At 41.5% G+C, this 23,072-nt stretch overlaps 2 protein-coding genes across 2 annotated transcripts; one reads left to right on the forward strand and one right to left on the reverse strand.

Moving 5' to 3' along the window:
• Positions 1–1,832: 1,832 nt before the first annotated feature.
• On the forward strand, positions 1,833–6,342 carry CTHRC1 (collagen triple helix repeat containing 1; the record flags this gene model as incomplete). The annotated part of the gene is made up of 4 exons (XM_084306808.1): positions 1,833–1,958; positions 4,286–4,507; positions 5,101–5,317; positions 6,200–6,342. 4 exons carry the CDS (start codon positions 1,833–1,835, stop codon positions 6,340–6,342), a joined length of 708 nt encoding a protein of 235 aa, XP_084162934.1.
• Positions 6,343–6,679: 337 nt separating this feature from the next.
• On the reverse strand, positions 6,680–23,040 carry SLC25A32 (solute carrier family 25 member 32; the record flags this gene model as incomplete). Its single annotated transcript, XM_084306649.1, has 7 exons — positions 6,680–9,955; positions 10,818–10,963; positions 11,538–11,651; positions 17,684–17,844; positions 18,949–19,034; positions 20,126–20,276; positions 22,866–23,040. The coding sequence occupies 7 exons, from the start codon at positions 23,038–23,040 to the stop codon at positions 9,820–9,822; spliced, it is 969 nt and encodes a 322-aa protein (XP_084162775.1). The 3' UTR covers positions 6,680–9,819.
• Positions 23,041–23,072: the final 32 nt, after the last annotated feature.

Raw genomic sequence — 23,072 nt, forward strand, 5'->3', positions numbered from 1 at the left:
CCTAGTGTGGTGAGCATCTGCTATGTGCAGTGCACCAACAGTGTCACAGTGAGCACGCCTGCGTTGTACAGCCTGCTTGTGTAGAAGATTTTAGTGATATTTAAATAGTGAATGCATGTATCTCCATTGGCAAGACTGCATATAAAAAATAAATGCTCCATATGGCTAAATAGGTAAGATGAAGGAATCACTGGTTGACACAAGATGGATTCTTGTTTAAAGATGGTCAGGCAAGTTTAATTACAACAGCCCCAGTTGCCCTGGAAATATCTAAGGCAAATCAGATCAGTATTACTGATTCAATTCGAGGTTCTCTCTGACATTCAGGGAAATTCGCAAATTTCGCATTTGAAAGCTTCTAGCCTAGACCTAAACTCTAAGGGTGAGCAAACCTGGATGGGAAAATGCATATACATGCATGTGCACATTTTGATATCTAAAATAATAAGCAATGGTATTATGAAGGTCTACAGCACTGCTGTGCTGCGTGCTTCATCTGTTGCACACCTCATGAAGAAATACCCTCAGCAATACAAAAGTTCAGCAGTCTGGGAAGGGTCCGTGCTGATGCTGGGGATCCCCAGACACCTGGGCAACGATGCCCCACTTGTGCAAACAGGTGAGTTGCAGAACAGTCACACGTTACCACCTTCACAGCAGCGCCACCGACCTGGCAAACCGAAGGTTTACCAGCAGTGTCCTGCCATTGCGCAAGAAACGTTCTGCACGTGCATGTTCATGGTTATTCACTGGGGCTGTTGCTGTAATTAAGCACGTACATCATTCCTTAAATCTTCCCACCTGGCTTAGGGCAGCATTATGATTGAGGGTGTACCTCCAGCTGTACCTCAGACACACAGCCAGTGTCAGTCCCAGCCTTTGGGCCACTTAGGAACAGTGCAGCTTGGGGTCTGCATCTCCCCCTGCTGCTGATGCTCGGAGTGGAAATAATCATAGAATGGTTTGGGATGGAAGGGACCTTAAAGATCATCTGATTCCAGCCCCGTGCTATGGGCAGGGACACCTCCCACCAGCCCAGGCTGCCCAAAGCCCCATCCAGCCTGGCCTTGAGCACCTCCAGGGATGGGGCAGCCACAGCTTCTCTGGGCAGCCTGTGCCAGGGCCTCACCACCCTCTGGGTGAAGAATTTCCTCATAAACTCTAATGTAAATCTCCCTTCTTTTAGTTTGAATTGGAGATACCTGCTTGTTAGAGACACGCATGTGAAGTGCTGCCGTGGAAGGAGGCTTTGTGTACTCTGGTTGCACAGCGTGAAAGAGCGGATGGCTCATCACCTCGTAACGTGCATTCCTGCAGCAGAAATGTGCGGTTTTGATAAGTACTTCACAAAACAATGTATTGAGGCGTATCTCCCCCTTCTGGAAGCCGCCTCTGCGAGCCCCAGAGGCTGCAACACACCCGTTACCCATCGAGGTGCTGCCACTCGTAACGGTACCGGGCATACACCACAGCCTGTATAACTCAGCGTATAGCCCGTATACCGCTACGACCAAGAAAAGAAGCGTTATTTTACACACAAACTAACATTTTATTGTGTCAAATCGACCGGGCTCAGCCGGGCGGGTGGTTAAAGCCTTCAGGTGGCGGTGCCCGGCAGGGTTTGGTGCCACCCCCCCTCACTCCCCCTGCAGCCCTCGGGTGCCCGGAGCGGGGCTTGAGGGGGGCGGGAGCCCCCCGGCCCCTTGCCAATGGCTGCCGGGGGCCGGCGCTGCCTTGGCCGCTCCCGCCCGGTTCCCGGCCTCCCCGGGGAGGGAGCTGGGGCTGGGAGCCGTGAAAGGCTCCATTTATCCCCTGGCCGCCTCCCTCTCGCCATGCTCCGCGCCCCGCTGCTGCTCCTGGCGCTGCTGCTGCTGGGCTCGGGTCCCCCCCCAGGCGGCTCCGAGCCCCCCCGGGGCAAGCAGAAGTCGCTGAGGCAGCGGGAGGTGGCGGCCGAGACGGTGAGGGGGGCAAAATGGCGGGGCCGGGGGCCTGAGGTGGCGAGGGGCAGGGGGGGCGCTGAGGGAAGGAGAGCGGCTGGGTCGGGCCGGGGTAGCCCTTCGGGGGGCTTTTTGTGGAGGGGAGGCTAAGAGGGGCTTTCTGTGGAGAAGCTGAGGATAAGGGGAGCTACTCCGCGGGAATAAAGGGTGAGCCGAGGGGGGCTCCGCACGCCGCTGGAGAAGGGGCGAGAGCTGTGGAGCCGTGTAATGGCAGCAGTGGGCGCCGAGAGGAGAGGCTGCTGAGTGAGTGGTGGACGACAGGAGCTGGCAGAAAGCAAGGAGCTGCCCTTGTGCTGCCACCGGGTACCGGGAAACCTGTGTCTGGACGTGTGCTCATCCCGCTTTCTGTGGAGCCTCTTGCGTGCCTCTGTGATCCCTCTGCAGCCAGAAAGCCGAGTGTGTGCTGGGACTCTCCCGTCTCGGGGATAGAGAGAAAGGAGAGAGAATTTCCAGTGCCTGGAATGTGAAAAGCAGACGTGAAGCGATTTCCGTGAGCCGCTGGGCTGCCATTCACCTCCTGGAGAAGACCCACAACTTCACGTTTCTTCCAGATCACCTCATGTTTCTCCAGCAAGACCCCAAGGGCGACATGCCGAAATACCACCAGGAGTAAAGCTGCTTCCCTTGCACGCCGTCACCCCTTCATTTTCTTGTGTGAAGAACGAGGAATGTGCACACGTGGAGGAGCTCGGGGTCTGTGCCTGAGCGGCTTTAGGGCCGCTGATTTGGGGCATTTCTCTTGCTTCCAGCTTTCAGGCACGGCAGACGGAGCAGCACAGCATGGGTGGGAGCTTCAGCGCCAGTTCCACGCCGAGCGCTTCAGGAGCAGGATGAAGGCAGGAGCGAGATGGGAGCTGCTGCTCCTGCGGGTGTTTTCTTTTTAATAGATGCTTTATGCACTCAGGAAAGCATGAGCAATACTCGATTTGGCAAGCGCAGGCGGATCTGGTTGGACTGGAGACCAAAGCCGAGGCAATTCCTTTCGCTCACATCATATTTTTTTTTTTTCCTCAAGATGCTCTCGCTATGAAGATTGACGGCTCCATCCCGGCCTCTGAGCCGGGCCTGCCCCCTCGTGGGAGAACGGCAGCAAGAGCAGAAAGCCCAGGCTGTATGAAACGGGAATGCCTTTGCCTAATCCTCGTGATCCTTAGGCTGACACGTACTTTGCCCAGCCATCTGCCTTTTTGTTGAATGCCACCTTCATGATTCAGTCATCGTGCTGCTCCACTGCTGTTCGCCAGCGCTGCATCCTTTGGTGACAGCAGTGAGGAAATCCCAGTGCTCATTACTCTAGGGCTCATCTTTCTCCTTAATTCAGCCCCTCCTGTACCTTCTGATTGTATACACGGAGTGACTGCAGCCAAGCCTGCGATGACCAGCACAGTCATCCATGCACAGTCCATGCATTTCACCAAAGCACAGAAAAAAAATATTAGTAAACCCCAGAAGAGCAAAACTCCCCAAGAGGCAAAGGAGAAGGGATGGGGAGCATGAGGTTCCTTCGGGGCCGACAGCTTGCAGGAGGGGCACGGTGATACGACCTGCTCCTTCTCTAGGGGGCTAAAAGGGGCTGAACAGGCATCGGTACTATATGGGGCAGAGCCGACCAGGGAGCTGTCAGCTCCCCAGGGAGGGAAAGGTGCCCCGTGCTGCCCCGTGCTGTGTTAACAGCCTGCCCAAGCAGGGTGAGGCCAAATCTCTAAAGGTATGAAGGCAACGTGTGCTAGTATGCAGCCTGGGACAGCAGCATTTGCCTTTTCCAATATCATAGTGTTGAGGGATTGTGAGCATGCCACCATTTCGTGCATGTGCTTCCACTGCTGTGCATGGGAAGCCGGGGATCAGGTTTTGGCAGCGTGCAGCTGCCCAAACCCCTGCCATCACCAACGTGCTTCCTGTTGCATGTGGCACGGAGCAGAGCAACGCCTAGCAGGGCTCTTACAACTCAACTGATCTTTTTTGTTTCTGCATTTGAAGGTTTTCAACCTTCTGATGTTTTTCTATCAGGGTTTTTAATCCTTCGACTAGGATGATTTCTATTTTTAAGTTTGATTATCATTTCATAAAATAATTGGAGTCTTAATTTACAGCAAATTCTGCTGGCATTGCTTATCTTTTAAATTTCATTTTTCCTGCCTTTTCATCTCCTGGAACCATTTTCTCGATGATCCAGAAATAACCCATTAGCTTGTCACAAGGTATTTTGAATTTTCGTTGTTGTTTGATTAACTTGGTTATGCTCTGAGTTAATGGATGGTGTCAGCAAGCTCTGCTCTGTCTTTCAGTACAATGGCATGTGCTTACAAGGCCCCAGCGGTGTTCCTGGACGGGATGGAAACCCAGGAACCAACGGGATCCCTGGAACGCCGGGAATCCCAGGACGGGACGGGCTGAAGGGGGAAAAGGGAGAGTGCATGCGAGAGAGCGTCGAGGAGTCCTGGACACCCAACTTCAAGCAGTGTTCATGGAGTGCACTTAATTACGGCATAGATCTTGGGAAAATAGCAGTAAGTTAACATTACTTTGCCAGCTCAGGCAGTACCACAGCAATTTTAAAGTCTGACATTATGAGCAGCGTAGCACAAATGGTACACGTCCTGTTGGAGCATTTTTCGACACATAAGGGCAAACTTCTCAGACGTTATTTCAGATCCATCTCAACTGTGTTTATCAGCAGTGTGCCTGGTTGTTAATTTCCATAATAACGTTTCAGAATAATGGAGCTGGTGTAAGTAGTTTTTAGCTATTACTCCAAAGAGGATCAACATTGTTCAGGAGCAGACTTAAGCACTGTCCAGATGAACCCAAATGTTCTGTCCACCACTGCAGACCCAAAGTTCAAAACCTTCAAAAACAATGGTGCAAGGGTAGAAGGTCACCAACTTAACAGCAGGTTTGTCTGAATAAAGTTAAGAATTTCCATAATTCCCCTTGCCCATTATCAGCTACAAGGTGCTCTTTCTGATTTGCATCATACACTATTGGCATTTTTTTTCTAAAGGGAAGGGAATAAAAGCATTGTCCAAAAAATACTGAAAGCAATTCTAGGGAGTAGGTTCAAAATCAGAGTGTGGTACCAAAGCTTTTTTGTCCCTCTTAGGAATGTACGTTTACGAAGATGCGCTCAAACAGCGCGCTGCGAGTTCTCTTCAGCGGATCGCTTCGGCTAAAATGCAAAAATGCCTGCTGTCAGCGCTGGTACTTCACTTTCAATGGAGCGGAATGTGCTGGGCCACTTCCTATTGAAGCCATAATATATTTAGATCAAGGAAGTCCAGAACTGAATTCTACTATTAATATACACCGAACTTCTTCAGGTATGTATGCCAAGGCTGCACCAACAGCAATGGGTTACAGGTCAGTAGCAAATTTAGTTAATAAATGCATCTTAGTTAATAAACAAATTAAATGCATCTCAGTTAAAATAAATGCATCTTAGGAAGAGGGGCCTAGAGTGAAGTTGATACCTCTTGCTGGTTGATACTTACACTGAGAATTATTTATAAAACCAAAAGAGTTGCATTTATTTTTTACTGCTATGGTTTTAACAGCATTGCACCAGAGGTTTAAGCTGTATTTTGCTCTCAGTTTAGAGCAGAGCCATAGTATCATGAAGCCAGCAGCCCAGCTCTTTGCAAGAGGCACTTGTCTTCCCTGTAGTATTTCATGACTGAATGAAATCTCACATCTGTGGGTATGATAGATTTTCATCCCCCCAGGGGTAGAACACACTTGTTTTCATTAACCCACCTCCAATTAGCAGTGCTTGGGGAAAAAAGAAAGGTGATAAAAGGGAACTTTTGCAGTGCTGCTCCAGGTACAGCTGTGGGCCTGCCCCACCGACTCTGTCACTGCAAAAATGGTGGCTGGATGGGATTGAAGCCATATCGCTGCTGCCAGTTTGTAAATCTGGACATGTAAAGAAGCAGATAGACTCCTATTTTGCATCTAGAGAATTGCTTTCCCCCAGCTTCATGTACTGTAACAGACATCAGTGAGAAGCATGGATAAAGGTAGCACACAGCTCTGAAACCTGCATTGCCAACTCTCTAAGCAATACCCAGGTTTTATTTCTAAAAATGCTACTTAGATTTAACTAAATAGCATGAACTTGCAATGAACTGTCATTAAGTACTTGTGTCCACTGCCAGTTCCAAAATACAGTGTGCTGAGGTAACGTGGGTTTTGTCTTTAACCAGTGGAAGGTCTGTGTGAGGGGATCAACGCCGGCTTGGTGGACATTGCCATCTGGGTCGGGACTTGCGCCGATTATCCAAGGGGAGATGCTTCTACTGGATGGAATTCAGTCTCCCGTATCATCATTGAAGAATTGCCAAAATAACCCTACCTTTTTGTAATCTCTATTTGTATTTTGTACAATTTTCTAGACAAATTACAGAGTTGGATGCAAGTTTTTGACTAAAAGGCACCAAACTCTTTCTTTTGTAGTGTTTGTCTACCTTTTTTTTTTGCACATTGCAGAGGTTTTTTTATAATAATCATTTTAGGATATAAATATAAAAAACCTTCATTAACTTTTATAATTCCTTTTTTTGATATATGAAAATATACCAACACCATTTTAGGAGTTAACTGTAATTTTTTTGTATCAAATAAATAAGACCTTTTACAAAAAAAAAATCCAGGCTATTTTATTAGTCAGCAAACTGTTCCAGGTATTTGACACAGTATTATAATACACAATTCTTTTCTTCAGAACACTTCTAAGTTCCAACCTTGGCTTTAGTCTGTGAAACACATACCCAACACCTACTCCTATGAATGTGAACAAAGAATCAGATGCTCTGCTATGTCTTATATCTCTCTACAAACTTCTTGTGACTGTCACCTGTCAGTCTTTACACCTGATGACTGGTGTTAAATATGTTCTGAAAAAATAAGTAAAAAGGGAATATCCAAAGTTTTCTTTCCTTATGTCCTCTGCTTGAGACTACATTTCAGTGCATACATTTATTATTGATCTCCACTGTCATCATGCAAAACCTGAGTAATTTTACAGTTACAAAACTTAGGTTTTGCCAATAAATAATTCTGAATTTAGCCTGTCAGATATATACAATCACTTTGGTGTTAAAGCTAGATACATTGTTTGGAAGATGCAGAAATAAAGCAGGCTGAAAAGCCTTGGCTTTCCAAAAAGTGTACTGCTAAACTGAAAGACTGATGTTGCAGATATTTGAATGCAGCCTCCAGACTGGACAAGAAGTAATGAGGAGTGACAACATTGACCATGGCACATCTACCTGGTGCAGTGTTAACAGAAACATTTTAGAGTACTCTCTTCCAAATACATACTCAAGTCTTAAAAACAAACAAACAAAAAAGTTCAGAGTCTAAGGGTAAATATTAGCCACGTCAAATTGCAAAATCAATTGCATATTAATGAAATAAAAAAAAAAAAGCATGTATAACATGCAGAAATACACCCTGTTCAGAAACTAAAAGGAAAAGCATTACATCTGAGATAATTTATTTTAGCTTTCTAATACAAAATCCAGTTTTTTCTTTTGAGCTGGTTATAAGATTTTCCCAAGGCATGTCTCAAAGTGACAGCTCATCCGCAGCTTTGTTAAAATGCTATAGGAACACAGCTGCAGCTAGGAGAGCATTCAGGTTCTCCTTACTGCAAGCTTACACGTGATACTGCTGCAAGCCAGCAAACTGCACAGCTGGCATTTATGTCTCTGAAGAACTGCCACTGTTTTTGTTGGCTGGTAAGAGGGGTTTTAGGGCATATGAACACAAACTAGTTACTGTGAGCTAAACTATGGTGGGAATTTAGCGGATGTCAGTTAGCATACAGTCACTGATTGTGTACACGCTTGGAGACTGGCTTTATGCTTACCCTGGATCACACGTACCCCGCTCTGAGTCTAAACATGCTCATCTAGGGCGGTCAGTGCACAACTTTTATTATTTTCGTAGGGTTTATTCCTATGTCTTCACAATGTATTTTGAATCCTGAATACTAGAAAACACAAACCCAAGTAAAAAAACTTCCAAAGAAAGGCAAAAGAAGGTAGTAGCTGATAGGGCTCTATGCTGAATTTGCATGGTAAACTTTTAGTAAATTTGCTCTTCGGTTAGATGTACATGGCAGCTTTTATAATTACACAAACAAACAAAAATAACATATAATGGTCACATGCCATTTCAGATGAGATAGCTTAATGTATTATCAGCTGTAACAGTAGAAAGGAAGGATGGGATTAGGGAGGAAAAGGAGTAAATTATTAAAAAAGTTAAGCATACACAAAGCATGATGTAGCAATAGTATCAAGAGAAACAAACAACAGGAATTGAGATTCAAAATACTAAGCAGTTTCTGTAGTTCCAAATTTAAAGGTTAAACCAATTCCCTAATTTCTGCTTCTGGTTAGTCTTGTGTTAAACAGGAAACTTCTCTAAGAGATTATTCAAGTGCTTTGCTGAACAGTATTCTCTGTTCCTTATGAAACTGAGTATTTCCCCACCTGCTGAATAACCTTTGCTAATTTATTTCCTCCTCAGTTAAGTGCTACTTTCTAGATATTTATTCATACATTTATAATAATAGCAGGAGGCAGATGCTATGCTTGGTAACGTGCTTCTGTAATGAAGAACTAAAAAAGAAAAAAACACCTAGGTTTCCAAAAAGTACGTATCCTTGACAGCAACTATGGCCATGAAAATAAGCACTGGGATTCAAATTTACTGAGATGTACTGTAATTTTGCTTACTATTGTGTTAGCAATTGGTATATTCTTAGTCATTTCCTGAGACTAAGTCAGAAGGCATTAACGACTTTTAAAAAAAGTCCTGTGCACAGTATTTTTAGACTACCTATGGATTTTTTCAAAGAATATTATTCAAAATGAGTAGTCATATTTGCTGTTAAAGTTGCTTGAAAACTGCATAACTATGGAATCACTAGGAAAACCCATATATATATATATATATATATTTTTTTTTTAAGTAAGCCTACTTTCAAATATTCATTTACTTAGTAATATTTGGTCAGATGCATCAGTGACAGAGATGGAACATCTTGGTCAGAGTGGGGAGGGAAGAGAGAGAAAACCAATGAAGTAAGTTGCCAGCAATGCACACAACAGACTTTGGTTTGGTATTAAAACAAGCCAACAACCACACCGCAAAGTCTGTCTTGGTATGACTCAAGAGCTGGATTTCAACTGGCAATTACTCAAAACCAGGAATGGACAGCTGACTGTTTTACAAAACATTTGAGTTTCCAAACTGCACCCCACTGAGACAGCATTTTTGTGTTGGATGAGCGATGGAATGTGGAGCACTCCATAATCTAAAACCTGACAGATAACAGAGATGGATTCAGAAGACACTGCTATAAACAAATACATACGTATTTTCTCCATGAGGCTCTGATAAAGATTTGAGGACGTTCTGATGGATTCCAGAGTTGCTTTTATATGAAGTTTTCTGCAGTACAATCTGACCAACTGTTATCTTGCGACTTGTCACAACAGATTAGTCCATTACTCCAGGCAGGCCAGGATGAATTGAATTGTTGCACAGCTGCCTTCACCCAGTCACAATGCTACTTCACAGTTGCAGACATTTGTTCCAGGCAGACACTGCTGATTCAGAGGGGAGAGAAATGTAGCAAGGCAGGAACTCTCAGCAGAAGAGATGCGGGCAGGGTTTTAATATCTCCAGGTTCTTTCCTCAAAATATTAAATCAATTCACAGTGTCAAAATAGACTGCTGAAGTAAATCTCTCCCAGATCATAAATATATATAAAAAAAAGGATAGATTCCTTCTGAACACAAGCTTATACCTTTAATTATTTTCTTTTCTAAAACCAAGTAAAAAACTAGACACATTTTCATAAACTACAAAAGTAATGCAGCAAGCAGGAGTCACTCTGATCACATTGGGGATAATTCCTTTGTAAAATCCATGAATTCCTTCTTTCCTTTAAAGACACAGAAAAAAAAATACTTTTAATTAATACATTTTAATAGAAATCAGACATAAAACAAAGCCTGTTGCTTTTCTCTTGCTCTTTCACTGAGGGAAATGTACTTCACATTAGGAATAACAAGTTCAGAATAATTTCTTACTGAAATGTTTACAGAGTCAAAACACATCAAATCTTAACCCTTCACTTTCCCTTCTGTTAGAAAGTTTTGAAGACTTCTAATTTCAGCTTCCTATTCCCTAGTTTCATATGGACCTAGGATACCCAGAGTGATGAGTAGTCAAAGCAGATCCTGGAAAGTGCTTGGGTGTGGTTTATACCTCTCTTCTGAGTGCTCTAGGTTGCATTTGTGTCTCATAATGAGTGGGCCCAAAATGTCTGCACACATTCATGCTTTGTAAGAACTAGTAAGCCTTCCTGTAAACTGCAGGCTACTGCAGGGACATCAGCATGAGCAGCCCTAGCTAGCTCATATTCTCCTGCTATGAATTTGGATCAGCCACAACTCCCACCAGCCCAACTCTTTTGTCATATATGATGACCTAAAACAGTTCAAATGAAACTTGTTAAAAGAGTCCCCAAAGAATCTCAACTCAATGGTGTGTTTTTAAACCTTGCTAGTTTCTAAGCAAAATTCTGGGGAAGAGAATAAGGAGGCAGAATAAACAACAGAAGTGTGCGGGCTAGCACTGACCCTCTCCTCTCTCTTCCTTTGTCCATAGAATCTAGCTATTATTAGTGGCACAGCCCACAAAACGGCTTCATACAGATAACCAGACAGCATGGAAGCAAGTAAACACGGTAAATCTGTAAGACATGGTTTCCAAGATGCGAACTTTTAATGCTGCGTGCCTACCTCCATGTCCTGCGGATCACATCAAACACACCAGAATATGTATTGTGCTGATCTTGAAGACGAGCTCGTACAACTTGATAGGGATAAGTTGCTGACACAGCAAATATTTTAGATACAGCTGCCATCGTTATGTATTCTGCAGTGTTCTAAAAAACAAAACAAAACAAAACACAACAGGTTTGCCTTAACTATGGTTTAAAATAGCCAATTTCCCCAAATCTTGTTTGATTTTAAAATTTTAAACTAAACAACAGATTTTTTTTCCCTTTGCAATGAACTCATTTCAAAAATTGGCAATGTTACAGAGCATAGAGAGTGCCTTACGTAATTCATTGTAAAATGCTTGTTGTGCTCGCTCATTCTTATCAAATGAAACTCTTCTAGAAATCTTTCAGGTGTTCCAAAACTATCAATACCTCTGCCCAATTTGCACCCGACTAGTTTTGTAGGTAGGTATTTAGGAAGACTTCCTATGATTCCACATAGAAAGACTATTTTCAAAAAACATTCCTTCCCCTAAAATTCTCAAACCACTTGCCAAAATAACCCGATTTCCCTACAGAAAAAAACAGCAGCAACCAGTTGTTTGTTCCTAAAGTGAAAAATCATATTTCCTTATAGATTTTATATTTTAACTAATGCATCAATATGTTGTAAACTTGGTCGTTCTATGACCCAGAATGTCACGTCACAACATATTTTTGTTCTCAATAATCTTACCAATTTTGTATCTGATCCTCTGTTTCTATACTTGTTGTATCTCAATTTCAAATCTTCATACGCCATGAATTGAAGTGCTCCATGTGAAGTTCCAAACAGACCAGGCACAAATCCCTAAAAAAGGGGATAAACCCAGGTTGAAAAGCAATCCACAAGAACCATACGACTCGACAGAGTTCAGTTCATACACATTATATATCCACCATTCCTTTAAAAATTGTGACTGCACAGCTGTTGCTGTGTAGTATGTTTCAAAACCCACACTTTGTTGGTATTCATTGGGGTGGGCACTCAAAGTGTAATGCATGTTACTTTCCTTGAGATGACGTACAGGCTAAGACATCAAATGAGGAAGAAAAATAAAGCAAGTGGACTCCACCTAACAGAGCACAAGCACAGGTCTCAAAAAGCTGGTAATGTGGATGAGGGTTATAAAAATACGATCAAGCTGATTTGCAAATCAAACTGGCAGGGACTGGCAGTAAGCTGTTAAATTCCCACCTGAGACCAATAAGGCAATTACAGAAGCTGGGGTCTCAGTGAGGAGGGCTACTAGAAGCAGAGGTACAAAAACTCTTGTGATCTATCTCCAGGACTTGATATGTACACGTGTTTATATATATTTATATACACATAAATGTTTATAGATATGAATCTATAATACATTTACACACTTGCACAGTAGAAAGCTGAAGTGCACAGATGGAAAGGTAACTCATATGAGGTCTTATGGATGATTTACATTAAAAAAATAAATCTATAATTCAATTTGAGAGCATTCCTCACCCTGCTCCAAACATATCCCAAAGCAACCCAGCAGAACAAACTGCAAGAACAAAGTCATAACAGCAGTCTACGAAATGTTGCCCAGCTGTAAGGGGCAGTAAGGGACAGTAGGAATGTGACATGGAAATTTACAGAAACTTTCAAAAAAGTTGAAGTGAGGGAGGAAAACGGATCTTCTGAAGTGTCTGTAGAAGAAAGAGAAGGCAGGAGTAGCTCAGTTGGAAATGAACTGACAGCTGCGTGCGTTCTCAGAAGTTCTAATTCTCTTGTTAGAGAGTTGGTCACTTACACTGGAAAAATACAAATAAGTGGGGAATAGTCATCCTGGCAGCAAATGACTTATAGGAGCCAAAAGCTTGCTGAAAACTGTTGCAAGGAGAAAATTATAACAGTAAATGATCAAAACACGGCTAAAAATGACTCGAGGAACCAAAACTTCTCAAAAAATAGTGGTATTGAACAGCTTTACCTTCTCTTCCATGAATTCAAGAAAGACAGAGGAATATGGAAAGATGTGTCCAGACAAAAAACTCTGTCTTAGACTAAACTGGAAGACCAAAATGTTGAATACTGACAGATCAATAAACTACTAAGAACCTGGAGCAGAAGAGAAGGAATCCTGGTAGGAGTCTACTGAAATGTCTACTGTGTAACAGGACAAAAAGAAATTAATTCACAAACTCCTACCTTTCAGAAAAAAAAAAAAAGAAAAAAAGAAAAAAGAAAAAAGAAAACAACAGCAGGAATAAAAATCACACTGAGTCTCTATCACTTGAGGATTAACTCTCTGGAAGCTATGGATTTCTTAAATTCAAGATAATATAGTCATTCAGAAAGTGATTTTTAGGACCTCTCTGTAATAAAAAAGTATTAATTTATTCTCACTGTAGAAAACAATGGTCATAAATTAATCATCAGTGACCATGAACTGATCAAGTGAATTAAGGACTAGCTGAAGTCCCCAGTTCACAACCACCAACCTTGAAAAAATAGTTCCCTAAATATGGACAAGTGGAATTAAACCAAAACCCTCCATTTTGTCAACTGTGAGCATAATTGCAGAATTTTGTGGAGTTTGATGCTACAACACATGGGAAAGGACAACTTCGGTTTTCATAAATCCTCAATCAGAAAGAAAATTAGGCAGTAATATAAAAAAGTAACAGGAGGAACAGACTAAAATATATGTATTACTGAAAGTATCAAATAAAAAGTTATGTGGGTCAGCAGAACCATAAACAGTATGAAATGCTTTAGTGATAGCAAGGAAAATCTTCACTAACATATGCCCATTACTAGACAGTGAAAAAGTTATGAGACAGAGGAAACAATTGCTTTGTACTAGGAAAGAATTACAATGATGTATTTATATCATAGGAGAATGAGGTAATATTTTCCCCCCTAACAAGAGAAGAATGTTAAACAACATTTAAGAGTGCTAAACTGTTAAAATTTAAGCCAGCAGACTGGATAACTTGTACCCAAGGGTCCTAAAGTATCTACTTATGAGATTTGGTAAATGAATGCCAGAACACTGCAAGTCTTCTTGTGATGGGGAAAACTTCCAAACACTGAAGGACTTTTAGTGTTGAGCCAGTATTAGAAGATGCAATAAGGACAAATGAGACAACTATCTGCCAGTCAACCTCAGTATAATAAGAGCTGACACAGGGTTCTATTAATCATAAAAAAGGAGGAATCCAAGTCCACACGTTCTTAGAGAAAAGCGTTTCAAAGCAAAACTGATTTCTTCTCAGTAATGAAATATCTGTCTGAGGAAGTTTAGGAAAGATATTCCTACTCAATTTTCTTATTCTTGCAATTTCACGCAAATAACTTTCTTGCCATAAAACCTGATAAAATTTGACATTTATTTTTCATCTACAATATGATATTTTAAAAATAATTTCTTTATAGACATCTTGTTACTTTTTATATTCAAACCCTATCTTTAGAAGACTTTTTCCGTAAGAGATGCACAGGAACAATCTTTGCTCAATGAAGTCCTGCTTGAGTTCTGTTTTGGAAGACTAGAATAATGGACAAAATTAAATATGTAATTAGAGACTTTAAAGACGTAAATGGTAAAGTATTTAATTCTGACCAATAAACAATGTGTAAAAAATCATACTTTAAAGTTGTCTTAGAACAGTTACATGCACAGAAGATCCAGGGTAGGAGAAAAGCATCCAGTCGGTTAGAATTTCAAATGTCGCCACCAAGATGAAAAGAAACCTGGGCAAACATACAGAGGAAAGCCTATGCTGCTTAGTAAAGCAGGGAACGAGGTTCATTTGGTGACAAGGTACTCACAACACTGCCTGAAGTGTCTGAGACAGCTCATGCCAGAACAGCCTCTGGTGTGCTTTGAGAGAATGTAGCAGATTCCCCTTGCAATCTGTGTAGCACCATCTTCATTTGGGATCTCAGCATGCCAGTGCCAGCAGTACCGGAATGCCCTGCTCTGCCAACTCGTGCAGAGAGACACTGGAAGAATGCCACTATGCCTCCCGATTCCTTCAAAGCAAAGACTGATACCATCTTTTATGTGAGTTACTTCTTCCCTCTCTCTCTGTCTAGAGCCTGGGGCTACACTTAAAGTCAAGACGATCAAATCCCAGTGGATTTTGCAATGGGGAATAACAAAGAAATAGAAAGTCACTTAGCTTATAAACTTCACGTTCGCAAGGAGGAAAAGAGCACAAGCAGAAAACATAGCAAATAAAGAGAGATAAATGTCTTAAGACATTAATGGACTGAAAAAAATACATTATCCTCAGATTACAGAAACTTGCCTACCAAAGGTGAAACTGTTGAATGGAAGTGTCCAGGGTGATTGTAAAATATATTTTCACTTGGTAATGAGCGTGTAACACTACTAGGATTTTTTGTTGTTGTTAGCATACTGCATTATTATTCTCAGTCTTGATGACTCCACATTTTTTTAATCTCCTTAAACTTTCCACATTTCCCATTTATTGGGGAATTTACTGCTGTCCATTAACCATTGCCCTAATTGTTGCCTCTACATCATCACTGAAAGAGAATAAAACTGAAAATACGAGGAATCACACAAACCACCAAGAATGTTAGTTGCATTCTTGATTGACATTTTCTTTAGTCAGCCACTCTACACTAGACAGCTAACAATTTCTCAAGAGCTCAGAGATACTGTATGTTTTTCCTGAAGTGCAAACTCCTACAGTCTTAAGATTATTTTAAAATGTTTGGTCTCTCCTGCCTTAGACTTGAAGAGAAGCATATAGCACTTAACATGGTGATGGTTGCATGACATTCAACTTCATTAGGCAAAATCATTTTCAGAGCTCAGATCTCCAACAGATCTACTGGGTATCTTCAAATTGCATGACCCCAAAGTGGTGGGTTTATTGCATAATCCCAATGTGGTGGGTTTATTTTTCAGCTTGGAGTGCAGCAAAGCAGCTCCGACCCTGGTCATCTGGGGGACTGAAGTCAAAGGACAAAGCCTATGGATGGAGGGTGGGGAAGATCACTGACTAGATGATTACTGGGATGACAGGAGAAAGAAAGGCTCCTATTTCTGTTTGTAAATCCAGGCCAAGTTCAAGCAGCACAAATTATCAGGGAAGCCATCTTCAGACGAACAACAGTTTAGCTAACACTACTTAACACAGATAACAGACAGCTTAGATCCTTAATAGAAAGACTAGTGCATCCTAACATTACTAAACTTGTGCCACAAAGGACTAAAAAGAATTGCTCAGAACATCAACAGCATCTTGTGCAACAGAGAGCAAGATATGGAATTGCTTAGAGAACACCACCATGCTTTGGAAAGCTAATCTCAAATGCACCAGAAGGAAACAACTTCCAGATTTTATTTCCAACTTGCAGTGGCATTTTCCTTATCTGCTCCAAGGAGGTCTTTCTGAAATTAATGTTAAGAGGAGAAAGACATTCATCTGCATTACAGCTCCTGCAACACAGGGTGATTGATAAAACTTCAACCCTTGAGTTTTAAACCAAGTGAGAAGAAGAAAAAAAAAGTGAACAAAAGCAGAAAATGGAATAAGGCTACTGTATGGATACTGTAAAAAAGCCACCTGAAGACGTACCTTCTTCCCCAGTATAGAAAAGGTTGAGAGAATCCTGATGTTAAATGGAAGTTAATCGGTGTGAATGGTTATATAGGTCAATCAGGACCAATCTAGGTTACCTTCTTTTCAGAACAGCTAATTAAGCAGGTAATTTGCTCCTTCAAAGGAATTACCTGGTTTAACTACCCACTTGCAGACTAATGTTACAAAAAAAGGGTCTAGTGCTAAAAGTAACGCATACTACATACATGAAGAATCTGAAAAGTAACTCAATGGAAAGAAATCCTAACAGAGAATTAAGAAACAGAAGAAATTAAAACTTAGTTACGTGAAACAAAGCAGACATCCAGGCAGGCAAATCAGAAATTGTGACAATTTCTACTAGGAATGAGTATGAAGTGTTTTGTTCCTGGTGTCAGAATTTGGTATTCATCAGCATGTGGCATCAGCATGTCTTTAGCATACAGGACTGTATTTTTCACTGCTAATAAACAAAGTTAATGTTCAGTAATCAGGACAATTCCTAAGAGATAGTGTTCTTGTTCTATAGCCTTACTTGCAAGAAAAGAGCCAGACTGAACTAAAGTAGGTTTCTTCACACCTTCTAGGCACTGATGAACGCATCGTGATGTCATGGCCTGAAGGAAGGGGGAAGCAAAAAGTCCAAATCCAGTTGCCATCTGTTTCCCTAAATTAAACGGAACAAGAACCCGCACATATGCAGACCATTTTGAGAAGTCTGTAAATTTTATGCATCTAGAGATGACAGATTTGTAATCTGTCATCTGACCTGAATAACTAGGGGGCAAACGAGCACTGGTGAAATCATCCATTGTAGAAGAAAAAATTAGCAAGTACTTTAGTCATATGTTACGTTGTACAAGGTGTCAGAAAGACAGAGATAAGAGATGAACTGGAAAAAGTCACTAGCAGCAACATAGATCACACTATTGCTGCTCTCTTATCCAAATCCTAGTTTGGGGGAGACTCAAAAAATTAAAAAAAATAGCTTGTAGTTTACTCTCATTTCAGTATTTTCAGAAGACGGCTTAAACATAAAGCTTACACTTCAGTGATTTCCTACATTTAATAACGTAGTTGCTTTTCTGAAGTTTAAGCCTTTTTGCTTGATCTTTGCTTTGACTCATAGAATAAAAATAAGCTAATACAAAAAAAAGACATACAAATTGTGGTGTTTTTTTTTTTTGTAGACAAGCATTTGCAAACCTCACAATGCTATTGAGGGGTGCCAGCCAGCCCTGATGTTTTAAATTTTATTACCTTGTACAAGCCACGTATGCCCTCTGTCTTGTATATCTTTATAAGAGCATCGAACATTCCTCTGTATTGCCGCTTTGATGGATCAACACCAGCATCGTATTGTAATACAAGTCGCGTCTTCGTTACCCATATCGGGTTCGTAATGCAGAGAGTCATGGCTCCTGAGAACAGATGGAAGTTAGACTGATTGTTAAGCCCACGCCAAAGCTGGTCCCAGTTTGCTCAGTTCAGTGTAACACACGCTTCTACAATGACAAAACTACTTATCCTATGAAAATACTCATATTACTTGAAAGAGGCAAAGTTTAGGCACACCATTGTTCTCTCTTTCTGCCTTTAAAGCTCAAAACTCAGTCCAAACTTCTCCTGCTGGGGCTACGTCTATGGAGCATACACCTTTATGCACATTCACAGCACATCCCCCTTTTTCCCCTCACCATTCCACACTCAGTAGTGCAATCTGTAGTAGATAGAACACAAATATTTTCATAATGTACTCTTGATTACCTGAGTTAGTCTCCAGGCACTCAATTATTCAAAATTCAGTGGACGCCTCAGTCATGGGAAATTGACTTAATACTGACAGGTTAACACAAGCAACCTGGTGTAGCTTTAATGCAGGTGTAAAGTGACATTAGTATTTTTTGCATCAAAGAATATGCATTTTATTTCAACTGTAAGGAAATGCTACAACATCCTAATAAAATCTTCTCAACTACCTAGATTAAATAGTACACATAAACACGTGCAAGAAAGTAAGTCAGAAACAATGTATTAAAAGTCATGATGGTTAAAGTTGTACTTTGATTTTGGATCTATAGTTTTAAAGAAAACCTGGACCTTAGATAATGATTTCCAAGGACCTACGACCAATTTATTTATTTTATTAACTTCAACAGGCCTACTCTTTTCCAGGTCTATACATTTAAAGTTTAATGAGTTAACAAGCTAGTAACAGCTGATTTATACAGCTATGTTTTCGGACTCAATATAGTACTAAATACAGAAAGCACTTACACATGATGAAAACAAGGTCAGAAGGGATTTTACCAACTGCTACTTCTGAGCAAAACTGAAAGGACCACAGTTAATTATCCATTTATCTCAGACATCATTAATTTATTTACAGACAATAAGTGATTGCATTTGGACTCAAACACTTACATTTGCCACCTGTAAGAAAGAACAGCATTGACACAGAAAGGCAAAAAGCAGCATATGGACAGGCTAGAAGAAAACATTAATCTTCTTTGTATTTAACTCACCAGCCTCTGCAGCTGACACCAGGTGTTCAGTTGCGCTGAGACTTTCCAGCTTCCCTTCCTTCTTGTAAGCTTTGATGGCATTATAACTGGAAAACGTAGAATGTATTTTGGTAAAGGTAAAAACAAACCTGTATCACTTTCAAAAACAAACAAACAAACAAACTCACCAACACATTCTCATTTAGCATCAGGGAAAACTTTAGCTGGTACATAACCTTTGAAAGGATTTCTAAATAAATTATCATTATTGATAATTGATTAATTGATTTCTGAATGGTGAACTCTTTCAAGTCAACTCTGGTGATACATATTTAAATTGATCAAGGACTACTGTCAGTATCAATGAGACTACATCTTGAAGCAGCTATCTATCTCAAGAATTAACTTCTTAAAGAAACACACCAGACATCCTAATTTTCATTAAAAATAACAGTGGTAGTTATCTATTTTCTGTTTCCAATGAGCTTTCATCTCTTGATCCAGTTTCCAGTGTTTGTGGTTTTAAAAGTGTCACTAGGAGCTGAACAGTCGATAGGAGCTCACAGCAGAGCTTGAGGACTGAAGTCCAACAAAAGCATAATCTGCACAACTGGCAAGTCAGCTTTGCATAGGAATACCAAATAACCTCTCTAAAAATGTTTCAATTAACAGGGAACAGCAGTAAAGCAGGTCAGTTACAGAGCGAATAAAATAGAACATATTGAATATTAAAAATAGTCTTTATAAGCAAAGGACATTAACAAAACCAATGAAAGAACTGTTAGCAGAATTATTAAAAAGCAGCTCAATATTCAGCTTTAGTAGGAAACTATCATGTCCTTTACTTTTTAACATGCCAGTGTAGGTGCTTAATTTCCATGAGGCTTTAAGCACAGTTTATTTGAGCTTTTAGAGGACTCTTTACGAGTGATGTCACCATCTCTCAAGTTCCTTAGTGTTTTCACAGCATCAAGGGGAATGCACTGTACTCGACAAACTAACATGTCTCTGACTCAAACTGCTTGTGTTCTGAAACAGCAAACCGTAATGACGGGTAATGGACCTGGACGTACTAAAAGAATCACAAGTTTATAAGCCATTTAGCACTTTTTTTTTTGTATACCCTCCCGGGGCAGATGGAGTTTATATACGATCGTTAAATTGCACAGGATCTGACATATTTTAGAGCTCTACTTACAAGAAAAAGTAAAGTCCCCAGGAAGCTCCTGCTCCCAGCATGTTGGGAGTTACCCCTTGGTATAAGCCTCGTAGTCCTTCATGCTTCCAGACGGTGGTCATGCAGTGGAGAATCCCATTGTATTTTGGCCTCAGCTCCAATCCATCACTCACTGTGAAAAAAAGAAATTGCAGTGAAAAAAAATTTGCAGAAGCATGAAATTCAGCTGTGTGAAAGCCACCCCAGCAGTTCACAGCCTCCAAACAAAGATGCAAGTGAACATAAAAGCCTAACTAATCAGCTGTATTTTAAAGGTATGCAGAAGCTGGGGTTTACAACTTCAGTAAACCTAGACTTAAAGAACTTTAAAAAAGAAAAAAATAAAAATAACTTTCAAGCTCTGCAAGAAGAAAATTTCCATCAATCTGACAAGACTAGGTGCACTAATGTGCAGTTTTGGTGAGCAGAAATTCTTTGCATCCTTTCTTTTTAGAGCCCCAAGGATTTCACATAATATTTCAAGTGCTACGCGTGGGCTCTTTGACAACAGGTTTCTACAAGGAGTTTGGTAACCCCCTCATATAAGAGTTTGTAACTTAAATCTTTTTCTTTTGAATGTTCTCTGTAGACCCGAGTATCTTCAGTTAGTCATGTCCTATTGATTCCAAAGTCAGTTTTTACCAGAATTCTCAAAGGTTATTTCCATCATCAATTCTTATGTGCTACTTCGTTTCTCATTGAATTGATTTGCATGAAAACACCAAAGTGCACGCTTTCACCCAATAACCAAACAGCTGTCCAAATATTCAGGAAATGTCATCATCAACAAGACAAAGAATGCCCAAGTCTTTGTTTGATAGATTGATTTTAGAATACAGCTTTCATACAACTTAAAGCAGTAGCTACCATTGTTCCTGTCATAACAGCAAGACAGTTTGTTGGTTACTGACAACAACCTCAATTATTCTAGGATGCCAGTACAGCAGGCACTTTCATTCTTCATATAGACAAAAGGTTAGACTGAAACATTACATATGATTAATCATGAAGTTTCACAGTCAATACAGTTTCTGTATCCCCACCAGGACACAATGGTAATCATTAATTTCAGGTGTTTTCCGTTCAGTGCCATATTCATTCTCCTTTGATCTTCGTGTACAGTGCTGTATGTTGTGAGACTTCAGAACTAAGGATAAAATGATTTTTTCTGAGTATATTGTGCCAAGTCCTCTACATCTTAACAATCACTCAAAACTAGAACATAAATTAAATGCTGGAATGAGCACTGCTAGACCTTTCCATTTTTCTTTTTTTCCCATGCTGACATTAAATCAGGTTTATAAGCACATTAAACAAGGTGGAAAATCAGAGACATGAATGCAAGTCTGTCAATGATGCTACCAAAGATCTTTATAACACTGATTTTTGGTCTCAGCTCTTACTTCCTGGTTGAAGACAAAGTATGGGGATCATCATTTGCAAACCAAAGAAGCATGTGAAATGATCCCTTTCTCTCTGTATCGTCTGACTGAAAAGCTAGCTGGGACTAAGGTTAACACCGGTGGCCAACAAGTAACTCAGGTCTTGTTCAAAGACTTCTCAGTGCGGCATCACGCGATGGAAGGACAGAGCTGTGGACCACTCACACGCAGCAGGGAGGGAGAGCTTCCATCCTGAAGTGACACCTAAACTCAAAGCACTTCACCATGTTATTCTCTCCTGTGCCACAAGGTGCGATAGCTGGGTATCACCAACCAACACAAGAGCTATGCTGTTAAAATGTGGGCTTCAGATCTCAATGACTCGGAACAAGCTTTTGGCGAAAAAAAAACATCAGTCTTAGTGAGTTCAAGCAAAACTTAACAGTTGGAAACCAGGAAAAGAACTGAAACCATCACATAAAAGCATAAATCAATTCTGGTTGGAAGTGGCCTCCAGAGGTCATCTAATACAATCGATCCCCTGCTCAAAACACATCTAATTAGATCAGGCTCATCAGGACACATCCAGTCAGTTCTTGAACATTTCCAAAGCTGAAAAGATTACAGCACGAACAACCTCTTATAGCATTTGACTACTTTCATAGTTAAAAAAAAGAGTTTTTCTTAGTAATTAACCGGAATTTTCTATGTTCCAGCTTGTGCCTGTTTCCTCTACCCCTATCAATTACTCCAAGAAGAACCTGGCTTCACCTTTTCCATGTCTTTCGATGATACAGACTGCAATAATGCTTCGCTTTAGCCTTCTCTCCTGGAGCCTGGCCTGCTCCTGTCTGTCCCTGTGCCACGCACTCAGCACCTCATCCAGCCTGGTGGCCTCCCCTGGCATCACTCCAGCATCTCAATGCCGTTCCTGAACTGGTCAACCCCAGACTGGACACAGTGCTTCAGGCATCCTAGAAATGCCTGAAAAAGGCAAAGGGAGCGCTTCTGCTGGCTGCACCCTCCTAACGCAGCCCGGGATGTGACTGCGCTGTGAGGCAGGAGAGGCTATTTAAACCCAACTGCGCAAAAAGCCTGCTGAGAAACGTAAGGCGTTAGGCTTTTAAGACTTTTACTCACTAGTTCAGAATTTATTTCTGATACCCATTTAAGACATCGACCCCAAAACACAGCAAACCTTCTATAAAAGACAAGACACGAGGGCAACCATCGCTACGGTTGAAAACCTGCACGAAGGCGAACTTTGAACGCCGGCTGCCTCCGCGTGCCCCCCCACCCCTGCAGCCCCCCTGCAGCCCCCTGTCCCCCCCCGTCCCCACCTGCGAAGCGGATCTTGACCAGGTCCAGCGGGTGCAGCACCAGCGTGGACACGACGCCGCCGCTCAGCCCGGCGGCCAGGCTCTCCAGCTGCACGTGGCGCAGCACCGAGCGCACCGGCACCCCCGTGGGGCCCCCGGCGGCGGCGGGGCTCTGGGCTCCCGGCGCTGCGCTCATCGCCCCCCGCAGCAGCAGCAGCAGCAGCAGCG

Source organism: Netta rufina (genome assembly GCF_964035555.1).
Source record: "Netta rufina genome assembly, chromosome: 2".
NCBI lineage: Eukaryota > Metazoa > Chordata > Aves > Anseriformes > Anatidae > Netta > Netta rufina.